The sequence below is a fragment of the Mobula birostris genome, chromosome 6, assembly GCF_030028105.1.
Source record: "Mobula birostris isolate sMobBir1 chromosome 6, sMobBir1.hap1, whole genome shotgun sequence".
NCBI classification, from domain to species: Eukaryota; Metazoa; Chordata; class Chondrichthyes; order Myliobatiformes; family Myliobatidae; genus Mobula; species Mobula birostris.
In genome coordinates this window covers 18,192,255-18,209,666 of record NC_092375.1, presented here as the reverse complement: position 1 = coordinate 18,209,666, position 17,412 = coordinate 18,192,255, and the positions used below count along the sequence as shown (strand labels likewise).

The window sequence follows — 17,412 nt, the reverse complement described above, 5'->3', positions numbered from 1 at the left end:
GTGTGTGTGTGTGTGTGTGTGTGTGTGTGTGTGTGTGTGTATGTGAGTATGACCTGAGTGATACAAGGCATGACCTGGGTGCTGGGGGTCCTTCTGTTGGATGCCGCTGGGGAGGCTAGTGCCCAGGATGGAGCTGACTGCGTTTACAACTTTCTGCAGCTTATTTCAATCTGGTTCAGAGCACCCCCCCACCCCCAGACCAGACATTGATTCTGAACAGTCCACTTTTGTTTTTCCTTTTGCTCTATTTATATGTTTTTGTAATTTAGAGTAATTTTTATATCTTTTGCACAGTTCTGCTGCTGCAAAACATACGAAAGGTCTTGGCTGAAGCGTTGACTTTCTATTCCTTTCCCTAGATGCTACCTGTCCAAGTTCCTCAGCATTTTGTGTATGTTATGTAAAAAAAAAATCAGGTCATTTAGGTCAATAATAATCAAATTCTGATTCTTAGCATTAAAAAGCAAGAAGCTGAAATGAAGATCTGCTTTCGGAATTGTATTTTGCTGTATTTAGTTTAGAAACAAAGATTTTTGGAAACATCTACCTACCTGAATTTTGTCATTTCAGAATAAGATTTATTTTCACTGCCTTGTATGATGTAAATTTTCCTCCCATTTTGGAAGGTTTGTGGGGGGGGGGCTCAGAATATTTGTGTAGATTTTTAATAAGAGAAATCTGGGTTTTCTTCTTTACTTGAAACAAACTGGTGTAGGGTTCATGCTTGTAAGGTACCTTAGTCAATACAGATGAGTGTCATACAGTTTTTATTAAAGCCAGAACCCATTTTACTAAACTCCATTCCTGTTTCTGAATGTCAGCGTTGCAATGAGAGCTCCTCCAGATAAGCATTGAAAAGAGAATGAATGCTTTGTGCCTCTCCACCGCCTGCTCCAATTACACTGACGGAATCCCATAGGCAGATGTAGCAGAGCCGCCTACAAGTAAGAGATAATACCAGGGTAGCAGAGACTGCCAGAATTAGAGAGGGGGAAATAGTACAGTGAATTGTTAGACTGCAAGAAAGATTGCTGGAAATATTGGCTGGGCCAAAATGAATGAAGAAATGCTCGTCTTGTATATGTTCTGCCTGCTGTTTCTGTGTCAGATCCAGGCTGTAACAGCAGGGGTATGACCAGAGGCACAAAACACTGACTCCAAGTGCTCCTCACAAAGTTGGCAGAGTTACTGCCATGTTTGTCTGACCAAACTTCAAATTAAGTCGGCAAAATCCTGAATGATTATTACATCCAGTTTCTGTGAATTAACAAATTCTTTGTTTTGATCTGAGCACTAAATTGCTATGTCTGCATGTAGCAAAGTCTCCTCGTTCAGAGATTCAGATTTACCGCGCCCGGGTTGAGCAATGGAAGCAACTTGCAGAATGTTGATAGGATTATCTGGTCAGTTTGCGAGGAGTGTTTTAAAATCACGAGGGCCTTTGCAGGGGAAACTGAAAGGACCTATTTGCCTCTAAAAGGGAGGTTGGTCACATGGATTAGTACAGCACAGTGTTGTGTTAATGGTGCCAGGGGCAGCACAGTACTGTAGCAGTTTAGTGCAATCACTTACAGCACTTGATCACCCATCAGGATTCGATTCCTGCAGCTATGTCTACAACGAGCATGTACGCTCTCCCCGTCACTGCGCGTGTTTCCTCTGGGTGCTCCAGTTTCCTCCCACACTCCAAAGATGTACAGTTAGAGCTACGTGGGCATGTTTTATTGGCGCTGGAAGCATGTGACCCTTGTAGATTGCTTCTGACACAATACCCACTGATTTGACATAATGAAAACAAGAATTTCACTGTATGTTTTGATGTATGTGACAAATAAAGCTAATTTTTAAAGATCTTAAATCTATATAAACTAACTCCAAAATCAATCTAGCCATTCCCTCCTACGCAGCCCATAACTCTCCATTTTTCTTACATCTATGTGCTTATCTAAGAATCTTTTAAACATTCCTATTGTATCAACCTCTACCACCAACCCTGGCAGTGTGTTCCAGACACCCGCCACTCAGAGTAGAAACCTGCCTCTGAAATCCTCGCCAGACTTTTCTCCACTCACCTTAAATGGATGTCTTCTGATATTGGCCGATACCATTGTGGGGAAAGAAAGTTCTGATTAGTCACTATATCCATGCCCCTACAACTCTGTCAAGTCACCTCTCAACCTCCATCACTCCAAAGAGAACAGCCCTAGCTCGTGCAACTTAGTTACATAAGACATGTTCTCTCATCCTGGCGCATCTTGCCCATCAGCATTGAACTCAACGTTGGACTGCCTTTGGAACCCCAGTTCCGGATTTTTCTCTTGGGGTTTACTCCTGAAGGCTCCCCCATGAGTGGGTATAGCAGGAGGGCAGTGGAGGTTTGAGATCAGAGTTTTCCTTCTCCTAGATGAGCTGCCAACCACAGCTGATGAGCCCCATTTGCCCAAGGTGACTGGTTTTAAGGTGCCAGTAAGTGGTTGAGGCAGGTACAATAACAACAGTCAAAGGTACTTGGACAGGAAAGATTTAGAGGGATATGGGCAAAAGGAACTAACTTAGAAAGGCATGGATGCGTTGGGCCAAATTTCCCCCCTTGTATTATCAAATCAAATTAAGTTTACATAGTTACAGCTGAACGAGACAGTGTTCCTCTGGGGCCAGGGTGCAAAAGATTCAAAAATAGCAAGCAAACATAGGAAGGCAGCACGAATGGGTGAGGCCAGACCCCAGCCAAGCTCTACCACATGGTAGCACTTCTGTGTGTCTCTCACTTGGTCTGCAGCAGCAGGCAAGCCTGAGGCATGAGGCCTAGTTCTCGCTAGAGCTGAGACTACACAGCTTCCATTTCAACTGTCCCTCCACCAGACAAGGGTAACAGGGCTGTGGCAACTTACATTATCACTGTCCAACAGAGTCATGTGATTGCAAGTGAAATGTCTGGGACAATCTCACACAGTTATAATTCACCAGCTACACTGCTTTGGAGTAGCAGGCCGCAACATGATCTGCCAGGTCAACTCCTCTGATATCCTGACCAGCTCCTTCGATACCACGGCTGACCACTTTGACACCTCAGCTGGCTCCACCACTGACACTGGTCCAGCCACTTCAATCACTGATGGAGTAGCCCTGCGGTGCCCAATGTTCTTGGAGTAGAATTGTTTTTGGATTGTAAAAAACTAATTTTTACAAAGAAAAAAGCAGCTTTGTTTGGCCCCTGAGAGGCTGCTACATTCTCACGTGCTGTCATCTTACTGGAAATACAGGTGTCAGAATGACTATGAAGAGCCATAACCAAAGAGCCAAATTTCTATTTCCGAGGTTGCTGGAATTTTCCACGGGGATTGAATATATTTCTGAGATGCTTTCTAATCTTGTTCTGGTTTTATTTTCCCTCCCTGTTTCCAGTTTTCTAAGCTTTCAGATGATGGAGCCGAGATCTCGGAGCAGCTGGAGTTGGTGGCAGCCCTGCGGAGAGAGGAGTTTGGGATACTCCAGGCATCGATGCAAGTGCTACAAGATATGAAGATCGCTACTCTCAGGTGACATTCGGAATGCAGAGTGCTGGCTGTGCTCCCTATTGTTGGATCAGACAGCAGGATTGAACAGTGTTTGGACTTGGGGGGGAAAAAACGTGTGCAAAACAGTTTATTGTGAATTGGTTTATAATTGCTTTCAGGGGATTGTGTAGCAAATGCTAATATCCATGGGGTTCAGAGACTGGAAAAGGTGACTTCCCAAACTCGGTCCATCACAGCTCAAAGAGTGAATGCCCTGCTGTTCTCGGGAAGTTGCCATTAGAAGAGTGGAACCTCAGCATAAGGAATGATGGAAAATCTAAGAGAGTTGTTGATGCACAGTGCTCTTGTACAGTTGCTATCAGATACACAAGCCGCTGATGTGGTTTGATTACACTGGAACAAATGCAAGTGAATGACTGCTTTGCACTTGCAGTTAAATCCATTACGGACTAGTAAAAACAATAACATGAATCTGATTTATTATCACTGACATATGTCATGCAATTTGTTGTTCTGTGACAGCACAATGGTGCAAGGCAAAAATACTAAGTTACAATAAAAAATAAATAGTGCAAGAGAAGAATAGTGAGATGGCATTGATGAATTCATGAAATCTGATGGCAGAGAGGATGAAGCTTTCCTTAAAATGTTGAGTGTGCATTTTCAGGCTCCTGTACCTCCTCCCTGATGGTAGTAATGAGAAGGGGACATGCCCTGGATGGTGAGAGTCGTTAAACAAGGATGCTGCTTCCTTGAGGCATTCCTTTTGTAGATGTCCTCGATGGTAGGGAGGCTTGTGACTGTGATGGAGCTGGCTGGCTTCCATCTACTTAATTGATTATGGCTTCTAAAGAAATACAGCACATCGTGAAAATAATTATTTTGTTGAAAGATAAGCTTCAACTGCTGGTTCTTAACATCTTTCTTTTAAAAAAACACATTGTACACAAAGGAGTGAACTGTTTACTGGTAATGCCACTATGATTTAAACAATTCATGCTTCCTTTATTTGCATGCTCCATGAACAGGTTTATGCATGCCTGAAATAATGAGCTGTTTCATACTGCTGTCTTATTTGAGGATGACAGCAAGTGTGGGAAAGTTATGCATTCAGATTAATTGTATCCAAATCAAGCTGCAGTTTAAAAGCATATTTTGTAGTCTATAACATCCATTTCTAGCTACGACACGTCCATATCAGAAGATGCAGGGATTACTCATGTCAGTGATGACACAAGTAGGGCAGAAGTCTCTCTGTACTGCCTGCAGAGGTGGTGAAGGCAGGCTCAGTAACCTTAACCAAAGCAGGTTTCACTTACCACACAACAAGCTAGTTAAAAAAGTAATGCTAATAGCATAGAAGTAGCCCTTTGACCTACTGGGTCTGTGCCAGCTTTGAACCAGACTATTTGAGACCCAAGGTAAGGTGCCAATTACATCCAAAATACTGTCAGTGATGAAGGTAATGGTTAATGGTATTTTTGTGACCAAGACCGATGCAGAGGGCTTCCATAGGGTTAAATGCTTGGTTCCTTTCTTTTCCTAATACACTTTAGTGATTCAGACCCATAACAGAGGCAATGACAAGTTTGCAGATAAAAAATATTGGCTTGTGATTAACACAAAGGGATCATTACAATAGAGGAAAGCAACCAAACGAGTTGAACTAGGCTAGTCAACCCATCTGGTCTGCTCTGCCATTCTATCATGGCTGATTTATAATCCCTCCCAATCCCATTCTCCCACCCTCCTGTCAAAAGCCTCGATGGCCTTGACTAATCAAGAACCTATCAGCCTCCACTTTACACTCAATAAACCAGCTTCTACAGCTGTCTGTGACACTGAACTCCACAGAATCAGTACCCTCTGGCTGAAGAAATTCCTCCTTATCTCTGTTCTAAATGGACGTCCCTCTATTCTGAAGCTGTGCTCTCTGATCCTAGACTTCCCCACTATGGGAAACATTCTCTCCATATCCACTCTGTCTCGGCCTTTCAATAATTGATAGGTTTCAATGAGATGCCTCCCCCCAAATCTTCTAAATTCCAGTGCGTACAGGCAAGAACTATTAATCCTTTAATTCCCAGGCATCGTTCTTGTGAACCTCCCCTGGACCATCTCCAATGCTAGACATCTTTTCTTAGATAAGGGGTCCGAAATTGCACACAATATTCTAAGGCATCACCAGCACCAGCCTACCCCCTATCAAGGACGTATATACAGAAAGATGCCAGAGAAAGGCCAGTGACGTTATGAAGGATCACACCCACCCTGTTCTTAGTCATGCATATCCAACTTCCATCAGGGAGGAAGCTATGTAGCATCCACACCAGAATCCCCAGACTCAAAAAGAGTTACTTTCGCCAAGTGGCAAGGCTGATCAACACCTATCAACTCACACCCCCCACCACCACTACTTTATCATCTTTTGTCAGAGTCACACTATGTACCAATGTTCCTGTGCCTAGCGTCACTTTATGGACATACAATCAAGGTATGTACATAAACATAAATGCATAACATAGCTTGTGTTTTTTTTAAATCATTATTGTGTTTTTTTTGCGCTACGTCGGATACAGAGTAACAATTATGTTGTTCTTCTTTACACTTGTGTACTGGAAATGACATTATCAGTCTTGAAGTGCAGTCTGACCAATGCCTTACAAAGCCTCAGAACTGCATCCTTACTTTTATATTCTAGCTGTCTTGAAATGAAAGCTAACATTGCATTTGCCTACTGACTACTGACTCAACCTGCAAATTAACATTTCGGGAATTCTGCATAAGGATTCCCAAGTCCCTTTGCACCTCTGATTTTTGAACTTTCTCCCCATTTAGAAAGTAGTCTATGCCAGTATTCCTTCAACCAAAGTACACTTCCTGACACTATATTCCATTTGCCATTTCTTTGCCCATTCTCCTAACCTATCTAAGTTCTTCTGCAGATCTGTATCCCGAACACTTCCTGCCCCTCCATTTGCAAACTTGACCACGAAGCCATAGGTTCCATCATCAAAATCATTGACATATAACATGAAAAGAAGTGGTCCTAACACTGACCCCTGCAGAACACCACTAGTCACCTGCATCCAACCAGAAAAGGCCCCCTTTTTACCCCATTCTTTGGTTCTTGCCAATCAGCCAATTTTCTCTTCATGCTGGTATCTTTTCTGTAATGCCAGGGGCTCTTACCTCGTGTGCAACACTTTGTCAAAGGCCTTCTGCAAATCCAAGTACACTACATTCACTGACGCTCCTTTGTCTATCCTGTCTGTTGTTTCCTCAAAGAATTCCAACAGATTTATCAGGCAAGATTTCTCCTTAAGGAAACCATGCTAATTTTGTCCTATTTTATCAAGTACCTCGACACCACATCTTTAGAAAGTATTGATGGTCTGATTAGTTGGGCAGAAAAAATATAAATTGTAACTTAATCCAAGGAAGTAATTGGCCATACATTTGTGAGCTGACAAATCCAGGGAATAAACAGGAGACTATTGGATGGAGGAACAGATGGACCTTACAGTACAGGTCAATAAAGTGCTTAAAAGGGTACACAGGATCCTTTACTTTAATATAAGAGCTGGGAGGCTATGCTAGAATTTCATACAAGACTGGTTAGCGAGAACAGAGTACTGACCATTGTGTTATAGAGAAGATGTAATTGTATATAACTTTCAAAGATACTTGAGGCTCACTGTTGGTTGAGGTCAACCATGGATGTAGTTGATACACAAGCCAGGGCAATACAATATGGAGAACAAAGTCCGTGCAGCTGATGATTCCAAAAGAATGGCAGAGACTGATAGAGCTTGGCACCAGTGCTGTTGCAGGAGTTGCCTGAGGGACTCCGTCAAAGATATTGCCAGAGCTGGAAAACTATAGTTATGAGAAAAGACTGGATAAGACAAGGTTGCTCTCTTTGGAATAGTGGTTTAATTAACATGCATAAATTTATTCCAAATCTGATTTTCGACCATTCTACCTAAAGTAAGTGTTCTAGGGATCAGAATGGAGGTGACGAAAAGTATGTATTCACTCAACATATGGTAGGGTCTGGAATTCACTGACTGAAAGGATGGTGGAGTCAAAAGACCTAACCACAGCTGTACAGTGCCTGGCCATGTACTTGAGGAGTTGTGGACTGCAGGGCTGCAGAACTCATGCTAGAACATGAGACAGTCAGCTGGCTCTTGCACATTGGGTTGCAATGCGTTCCTCTATACTGGAAAATTACCTATCATTCTATGCTAGTTAGAAAGGCTATCCTTTGGGAGAATTGATATACAGTGGGTTCATCACTCCTTGAAAGTGACAACACAAGCAGATTGGCAAAATAGCAGCCTCTCTGGGTCTAACAAATGGTGCAAATATTGGTCTTACATATTTTTCTTATGATATTAAGACCCTGTTAGAAATTATTAACCAACCTATCAATATCCAGGCCATGCCACTCAGGGACTTGTGCTGATATTACTCTGTGTCTGTATATGCTGGATTGTTGTGTGTGACTATACGTACTGTGTTATGCACCTTGTTCCCAAAGGAACGATGTTTTGTTTAGCTATATACCTGTGTTTGGTCAATGACAGTGAACTTACATTGGAAATTGATAGGGTGGCAAAGAAAGCAGATGTAATGTTTGACTTCAGCATTTGGAATGTTAAGTACATCAGCTATCAAGTCTCACTGCAGCTGTATAACTCTTTGAGTAGGCCACATGTAGAGTATTGTGGGGAGTTTTTGTTGCTGTATCAAAGGAAGAGGAGGTTTTAAAAAAGGTGAAGATGAGGCTCACCAGGGTTGCTGTCTGGATAAAGAGCACTAGCTATAAGGAGAAGTTGAACAAACTGGGATTGCTTTCTCTGGAGGCCATTGGTTGGTGGGGGGGGGGGGGGGTGTGAGGGGATGGCTTTTCTCCGGGGTGGAAACGTCATATAGTGGAGGGAATAGCTTTTAAGCTGAGAGGGGAAGGTCAAAAAGGAGATGAGTTTTTTTTAAAAACATGAAGTGGTAGGTGCCTAAAATATATTCCCAGGAGAGATGATGGAAGCAGATATGATAGCAATGTTTAGGAGGCATTTTAAACAGGCACATGAACAGGCATCCAAGGGAAGGATATAGAACATAATCAAATAAATGTGAATAACTTAGAATGAAGATGAGGAGGAATTATTTTAGCCAGAGAGTGGTGATTCTGTGGAATTAATGCCTCAGGTGGCTGTGGAGGCCAAGTCTTTACATATATTTAAGGCAGAGGGTGACAGATTCTTGATTGGTTGGGGCATGAAGGGATATGGATATGGGGAGATTGAGTCTGAGAGGAAAAATGGTTCAACCATGATAAATGATGGAGCAGACTCAATGGGCCAAATGGCCTAATTCTGCTTCTATATCTTATGGTCCTGTAGTTTAAATTGGCATCATGATCAGCAGGTGTTGTGGCTGTTCTGTATTCTGTGACAGCAATGGAGGAAAGATGTGAGCAATCCAAAGGGAACCAGGTAAAACCGAGGATAGCTATTGAGCAGCCTTCTTAAATTAGTTGGGCCATAGCCAAGAGTTGATGTTAGATTTATGTATTTACTCAAAGTTCTTTCATGTTTCGTCCTTGATTCAGCCACTGTTCTGGAAAACAATGTTAACAATAAACTGAAAGGGCCCCACGCTTCTTTTTGTACAGAATCCAATGCATCAGATTTTATTGACACAGACAAACTCTTGCAAGCAGGTTTACTGTGCTGGGCTGATAGAATTGCTTTAGCCCACGAGAGAATGATTTCAGGTCTCCAGGTCTATGTGAACGTGCTCAAAGCTTATGCAAAAAATTAGAAACAATCCAAATTAGAAAAAAAAATCAGTTAGGATTGGTGGATACATTGCAAGTGGAACAGAAGTATTTCTGTATTCAACCAAATCCAGATAATGAAAACAGTTATGTTCTTTGTGAGCAACACACATAAAAGTTGCTGGTGAACGCAGCAGGCCAGGCAGCATCTCTAGGAAGAGGTAAAGTTGACGTTTTGGGCCGAGACCCTTCGTCAGGACTAACTGAAAGAAGAGCTAGTAAGAGATTATTTAAACCTATCAGTTTTAGTTTCTATGTTAACTTTTGTTCAAGAGTTATTAATGACAAAGTGCTGCAGTCTCACATACAGGATTCACTAGTAAATTCAGAAGTTGTTTCAGATTTATGAAGCTGATGTTGTTCAATTGACAGTGTTACTGAAATCCTTTTATCTAAAAGTACTATCTATTTATTTTTTGGGAAAGTTTGCAAGATCCATCAGTAGAGCAAACCACTATTAAGCCATTTATCCACATCCTTATCTTGATTGGGTCCTCAATTATTTGTACCTAATAAAAAGAGTGGAAGCATTTTAACAATCACAACTCTGTGGACCTATTATCAATCATTCTGTTGTTGAAAAGGTGCTGCAGCAAACTGATAAGAGATTACAGATAGCACCAAACGGGTAAAATAAAATGAAAAAAAACAATTCAGCTATTGGAGCCCAGAATCCTAATGAAATAATTTGTATTAGTCCTGAGGTCAATTATGTGAAGAAAGCAAATCTTATCATAGTAATTGGAGAGCTTTTCAATATCAAACAACTTAATCTAAATGGGGAGCAAAATACTTTAAATGCAAAATCACTCAAGTGGATCCAAAGCATTTGTCCCAGAACACTGATACATTGAAGACAGCACCAATCTTTTAGCTGTTTACAGGAATTAGTTATCATGACAGCATTTCAGAGCTGAACAACTTGTTTTTTTCTGACTTGGTTCTTCTGAACCATCTCCATGGCAACAGTGGCTTCATATATTGGAATGGGTTCATCCAACCGAGGCCTGCAAAGAGAGAAGCAGTTGGAAATGTCTAGACACTGTGCAAAGTCTCCACAATATCTTGTAACTTTCTGCAGAAGGCGCGGCCAGCCACATTTCTTTAAGATAATTGACTCTCAATCTCATCACTCAAAATGCATTTTAAATACAATCACACAGAAGACAAATATTGAAGTCTGTGTTTTTGGCTGTCAGTATCTCAAGAGATTCTATGTAATACAACCATCTGTACATATACTTAAGTGCAGTGAGATCTTAATTCAAACACTGAACATTCATTACCTATTTATTACACATTTGCCTTTCCAAGTGGAACCAGGAATTGTGAGAACAAGTATCAAAATGTTTACCTGAATGTTGCGATGGATAGCTTCTCCATCACGTCCTTCAAAATATCTAAGCAATGACATTCAGGCTCAATAAGCTGTATGCGATGAAACATGGAACTACACAAGAATGTGAAACAAAGCAAAGGGAGCAAGCATACAGTATTGTCCATCCCTGCAAATTCTTCTGGTTTTGAAATAATCGTGCTTCTAATATTTGACTGGCTGCTGTTGATATTCAGCAGCTGTTTTACCATCAAGAATTGTACCTGGTATTAATTCAATTTTCACGGCCTGGTCCTGAACATGTGCAAGTCTTTAAGGTTTTTCATTAAATACAAAAACAGTATCATTATTTCAAATAAAATTGTGAAAATGGAAAGAAAATCATAACCTGGAGAAAGGACATTTTGCAAGTTTTATGGAGTTGTTGAAAACAAAAACGCTAGATTGAAGAGACTAGGCCAAACAGAAAGGCCACAAGTTTGTGTGGAGTCATTTAAGTTGATACTTGATGGTGAAACAAATTGTTCAGAGGACAGTGGAGATGGTGTAACATTCACAAAGTACTGGAGGAACCTATCAGATCAGGCAGCATTATGGAAAGGAATCAGGATGAAGGTTCTCAGCCCGAAACAGCAACCCTTTATTCCCCTCTAAAGATGACGCCTGACCTGCTGAGTTTATTTATTTAATTTAGAGATACAGCGCAGAATAGCCCCTTCAGGTCCAATGTGACCACTGTCTAGCAACCTACCAGTTTAACACTAGCCTAATCACAGAACAATATACAATGGCCAATTAACCTACGAACTTTGGACTGTGGAAGGAAACCAGAGACCTGGAGAAAACCCACGCAGTCACAGGATGAACATGCAAACTCTTACCATAAGACACAAGAGCAGAATTAGGCCACTCGGCCCATCGAGTCTGCTCTGCCATTCAGTCATGGCTAATCCTATTCTCCCTCTCCTCAACCCCACTCCCCGACCTTCTCCCCATAACCTTTGATGCCGTGTCCACCAAGAACCTATCAATCTCTGCCTTAAATACACCCAACGACCTGGCCTCCACAGCTGCACGTGGCAACAAATTCCACAAATTCACCACCCTTTGGCTGAAGAAATTTCTCCACATCTGTTTTAAATGGATGTCCCTCTGTCCTGAGGCTATACCCTCTTGTTCAAGACTCCTGAGCCATGGGAAACATCCTTTCCACATCTACTCTGTCTAGGCCATTCAACATTTGAAAGGTTTCAATGAGATTCCCCCCCATCCTTCTAAATTCCAGTGAGAATAGACCCAGAGCCATCAAACGTTCCTTGTATGATAATCCTTTCATATCCAGAATCATCCTTGTGAACCTCCTCTGGACCCTCTCTAATACCAGCACATCTTTTCTTGAGGAACTCAAGGTGAGGCCTCACCAGTGCTTTATAAAGCCTCAGAATCACATCCCTGCTCTTGATTTCTAGGCCTCTTGAAATGAATGCTAACATTGCATTTACCTTCTTCACCACCACTCTACCTGCAAGTTAATCATTAGGGTGTTCTGAACAAGGACTCCCAAGTCCCTTTGCATCTCAAAGTTTTGGATTTTCTCTCAGTTTAGAAAATAGTTTGCCCACTTATTTCTACTACCAAAGTGCATGATCATGCATTTTCCAACATTGTATTTCAATTGCCACTTTCTTGCCCATTCTCCTAATTTAAGACCTTCTGCATCCTACCCGTTTCCTCAACGCTACCTGCCCCTCCACCAATCTTTGTATCATCTGCAAACTTAGCAACAAGGCCATCTATTTCATCATCTAAGTTATTGATATACGGCATAAAAAGAAGTGGTCCCAACACTGACCACTATGGAACACCACTAGTCACCGGCAGCCAACCAGACAAGGATCCTTTTATTCCCGCTCACTGCCTCCTACCTATCAGCCAATGCTCTAACCATTTTAGTAACTTTCCTGTAATACCATGGGCTCTTAACTTGGTAAGCAGCCTCACGTTTGCACCTTGTCAAAGGCCTTCTGAAAGTCCAAATAGAGTGGATGGATCCAATCCTACTCAGACATTCCCTTTATCTATCCGACTTGTAAACTCCTCAAAGAATTCCAACAGGTTCATCAGGCAAGGTTTTCCCTTAAGGAAACCGTGCTGACTTTGTCCTACCTTGTCCTGTGTCACTAAGTACTTCATAACCTCATCCTTAACAACTGACTCCAACACCTTCCCAACCACTGAGGTCAGGCTAACTGGTCTATAATTTCCTCTTTCATATCTGCCTTCTTCCTTTCTTGAAGAGTGGAGTGACATTTGCAATTTTCCAGTATTCTGGCACCATACCAGAGTCCAATGATTTTTGAAAGATCATTGCTAATGCCTCCTCAATCTCTAACGTTACCTCTTTCAGAACCCAAGGGTGCAGTTCATCTAGTCTGGGTGACTTATGTACCTTTAGGTCTTTCAGTTCTTTTAGCACCTTCTCCTTTATAATAGTAACAGCACTCACTTCTCTTCCTTCACACACTACAACATCTAGCACACAGCTAGTGTCTTCCACAGTGAAGACTATGCAAAATACTCATTTAGTTCATCTGCCATCTCCTTGTCCCGCATTATTATTTCTCTGGCCTCATTTTCTAGCGGTCCTATATCCATTCTCATCTTTCTTATTTTTTACATACTTGAAAAAGCTTTTACTATCCACTTGCTTGCTTTCATATTTCAACTTTTCCCTTCTACTGATTCTTTTAGCTGCTCTTTGTAGGTTTTTAAAAGCTTCCCAATCCTCCATCTTCCTGCTATTTCTTGTTTTGTTGTATGCCCTCTCTTTTATTTTTACATTAGCTTTGACTTCCCTTGTCAGCTATGGTTATACTCTTTTGCCATTTGAGCATTTCTTTGTTTTTGGAATATATCGGTTCTGCGCCTTCCTAATTTTTCCCAGAACCTCACACAATTGTTTCTCTGTTGTCATCCCTGTCAGTATCTGCTTCCAATTTCCTTTGCCCAACTCCTCTCTCATACCACTCTAATTTACTCCACTGAAATACTGCTCTGTCAGACCTTACTATCTCCCTATCAAATTTCAAGTTGAACTCAATCGTATTGTGATCACTGGCTCCTGAGGGTTCTATTAGCTTAAGCTCTCTAATTGCCTCTGGTTAATTACATAACACACAATGCTGTATAGCTGATACCTTAGTAGGTTCAACAACAAAATGCAAAAAGCCATCTTTTTGGCATTCAACAAACTCATTCTCTTGAGATCCATTACCAACCTGATTTTCCCAATCGACCTGCATGTTAAAATCTCCCATGACCATCATAACATTGTCATTTTGACATGCCTTTTCCATTTCCTGTTGTAATCTGTGGTCCACATCCCAGCTACTCTTGGGAGGCCTGTATATATAACTGCCATCAGGGTCCTTTTACACTTGCAGTTTCTTAACTCAACCCACAAGGGTTCGACATCTTCCAAACCTATGTCACATCTTTCTACTGACTTGATGCCTTTTTTTCACCAGCACAGCCACGCCTCCCCCTTACATACAATGCCAGAATTGAACTCCCATGGCCCAAGTTGTAATAGCATTATGCTAACTACTACACTACTGTGGTGCCCAATTCCTCCAGCATTTTGTGTGTGTTTTTCTGGATTTTCAGCATCTGCAGAATCCCTTGCATATATGTAGTCATGGTGTAGTTGGTGTGAAATTTAGGCCAAGGTTTGTGTCACTGATTGACATTCAGTTATTACTCTCTGGAAATGTCAAGAATGCTGCATGTAGACAGGTTCCAGTTCGAATATGATGCTTTGTGCACCTGGATAGCCAGCTACTCACCATCCAGGCTTGTGCAGCAAGAACACATGAGTTTTGGAAAATAATATACCCCAGCAAGCGAGTCATTGCCCTCATGAAGAAGATAATTTGTGGGAAAATGGGTGATGCTAATGTTGTTAAAAGAGTTTGTCTACTTAAAAATATTGAGTACGGTTTGAATTATTTTATATTTAAAATCAACAGTAATGACATATTTAAGTAAATATTACAAATACAACATGAGAACATTCATCCCAAAGGAACCCCATTAGCAAAAGCTTTCCTGCTGCTAAGCCAATTTTGGACCTAATTTACAACTCTGGATCCCTTGGTACTTTACTTTTTTGACCAGCCTGCCTTGTGGGAACTAATCATAATTCTTGCAGACTACAGTAAATTTTACCCAAAAGGTTCTACTTTTACAGATATCTGTACAGTTTCTCAGATTTGCCCTTCTTTATAGAAATGCCACATTAGCAGTTTTCCTATCTACTGGCACCATCCCTGCATCCAGGGATATCTTCTTTGGCTATGTGGAATAGATCATGTTGCAAGCCTCCTCCGGTAACTCACCTTAGCTCTTCCTGCGCTACACTGAGGACTGCATTCGTGCTGCTTCCTGCACTCAGGTCTCCAACTTTCACCCTGCACTCAAATTTACTTGGTTCATCCCTGACACCTCTCTCCCCTTTCTTGATCTTTCTGTCTTGATTATCTTTTACTAATCGACTGACTTTCACAGTTAGCTTGGCTATACCTTCTCTCCTCCTGTCAACTGTAAAAAGGCTATTCCCTTCTCTCAGTTCCTTCATCTCCGCTGCATTTGTTCTCAAAATGAGGTTTTGCATTCTAGTTGCCATTCCTCCCCCCTCAGAAAACAGGGTTTCTCTTCCAGCACAATTGGTGGTGTCCTCACCCATATTGCCTCTAATTTCCACATGTTTACCCTCACTCCAACTCCTCCCAACGTATTTCTCCATGACTTAGGCCATCTCCAACAGGATCCCACCACCAGGCACATCCTTCTTTCCCTCTCTCCTTTCATTGGGAACATTCTCAATGTGACTCCCTTGTCCACCCATTCCTCCCCACAGATCCCTCTACTATAACTCATCCCTGCACCAATGGTATGTGCTACACCTGCCCTACCACCTCCCATGATCCAAATGATGAACCTAAACAGTCCCCCAGATGAGGCAACACTTCACCTGCAAATCTATAACAGAAGCTCCTGGTGTGGCCTCCTCTACATTGACAATAGACAATAGGTGCAGGAGTAGGCCATTCAGCTCTTCAAGCCAGCACCACCATTCACTGTGATCATGGCTGATCCCCATATCCCTTCACTCCACTATCTTTAAGAGCTCTATCTAACTCTTTCTTGATAGAATCCAGAGAATTGGCCTCTACATTGGTGAGACCTGACGCAAATTGGGGGACCCCTATGTTGAGCATTTTGCTTCATCTGCCACAACAGTCAGCATCTTCCAATGGCCAACCATTTGAAATCCATATTCCATTCCCACACCAATATGTCTGTCCACAGCCTCCTCTACTGCCATGATGAAGCCAAATGCAGGTTGGAAGAGCAAAATCTAACATTCGGTCTTGATAGCCCCCAACTCATTGGCATGAACTATTCATTTCTCTAACTCCTGGAAACCACTCCCCTCTGTTACCTGCCCTCTTTAGTTTTCCTTCATTCCTCATTGCTCGCTGACTTCCAATCCTCTGTCCCTTAAGCCCTTCTCTTCCCCCTCCTCCAAACTCATGACATCACAACATTGGAGAGGGTTGAGAAGAGGTTCACAATTATTATTATGGGAATGAAAAGGCGTGTCTGATGTCTCTAGGCCTGTACTCAGTGAAGTTTAGAAGAATGAGGGGGGGATCTCATTGAAACTTATCGAATATTGACATAGACATAGACATACTTTATTGATCCCGAAGGAAATTGAGTTTCGTTACAGCTGCACCAACCAAGAATAGAGCATGACCAACCAAGAATGAGAGGCCCAGATAGAGTGGATATGGACAGGACATTTCCTATAGTGGGAGAGTCTACAACCAGAGGGTACAGCCTCAAAAAAGGGACATCCATTTAGAACAGAGATGAGGAGGAAATCTTTAGCCAGATGTTGGTGAATCGGTGGAATTCATTGCCACAGAGGGCCGTGGAGGCCAAGTCATTGGGTGCATTAAAAGCAGAGGTTGATAGGTTCTTGATTAGTCAGGGTTATAGGGAGACAGCAGTTGAATTGGGGTTGAAACTGATAATGAATCAGCCATGATGGAATAGTGGAGCTGACTCCATGGGCCTAATAGCCTATTTCTGATCCTATGTTTAATGGTGTTGCCCATGACATTCTTCTGGTTCCTCGCCTTTATTACATGGTCCACTGTCCTCTTCTATTGGATTCCTCCTCTTTCAGCCCTTTATCTCTTCTACCCATCACCTCCCAGATTTTCACATCATTCCCTTTGAGCACCCTTCCCCACCCTAATTCCTTCTTACCTGGACTCAACTATTAACCTGGCAGTAGTACCCCTCTTTCTCTACCCCCCAACGCATTTTTATTCTGGCTTATGCCTCTTTCTTTCCAGTCCTGATGAAGCTTCTCGGGCTGATATTGTGACTGTTTATTTCTCTCCATCGTTGCTCGCTGGCTTGCTGAGTTCCTCCAGCATTTTGTGTGTGTTGTTCATTGTAAAATAGGAGTAAAGGTTCTAAGTTAGAGGAAAACAATTTTAATAAGCTGTGAAATGTACTGGAAAACATCTACTTCAAGTGTCAGAGTGGAAGGCATTCATGTAGGAGACTAAAGGGACTCCAGGGAAACATGTTCTTAAGTCCAAGAAATGGGTGGGATTGCCAAATCCAGAGTT

The 17,412-nt window shown here is 41.9% G+C and overlaps 2 protein-coding genes across 11 annotated transcripts in view; one reads left to right on the top strand and one right to left on the bottom strand.

Annotated features, from left to right (window-relative positions):
- setd4 (SET domain containing 4) overlaps positions 1-17,412 on the top strand; it is a 148,522-nt gene that overhangs the window by 106,384 nt on the left and 24,726 nt on the right. For all 8 annotated transcript variants that reach the window (XM_072259934.1, XM_072259935.1, XM_072259936.1 and 5 more), the window contains one exon: positions 3,406-3,539. In XM_072259934.1, coding sequence (XP_072116035.1) covers positions 3,406-3,539 — 134 coding nt within the window. The remainder of the gene's footprint in view (positions 1-3,405; positions 3,540-17,412) is intronic.
- The window catches only part of cryzl1 (crystallin, zeta (quinone reductase)-like 1), a 93,490-nt gene continuing 80,094 nt past the window's right edge, over positions 4,017-17,412 (bottom strand). For all 3 annotated transcript variants that reach the window (XM_072259943.1, XM_072259940.1, XM_072259941.1), the window contains 2 exons: positions 10,721-10,766; positions 4,017-10,373 (listed from right to left, as the gene is read on the bottom strand). In XM_072259943.1, coding sequence (XP_072116044.1) covers positions 10,274-10,373; positions 10,721-10,766 — 146 coding nt within the window. In that variant the 3' untranslated portion in view covers positions 4,017-10,273. The remainder of the gene's footprint in view (positions 10,374-10,720; positions 10,767-17,412) is intronic.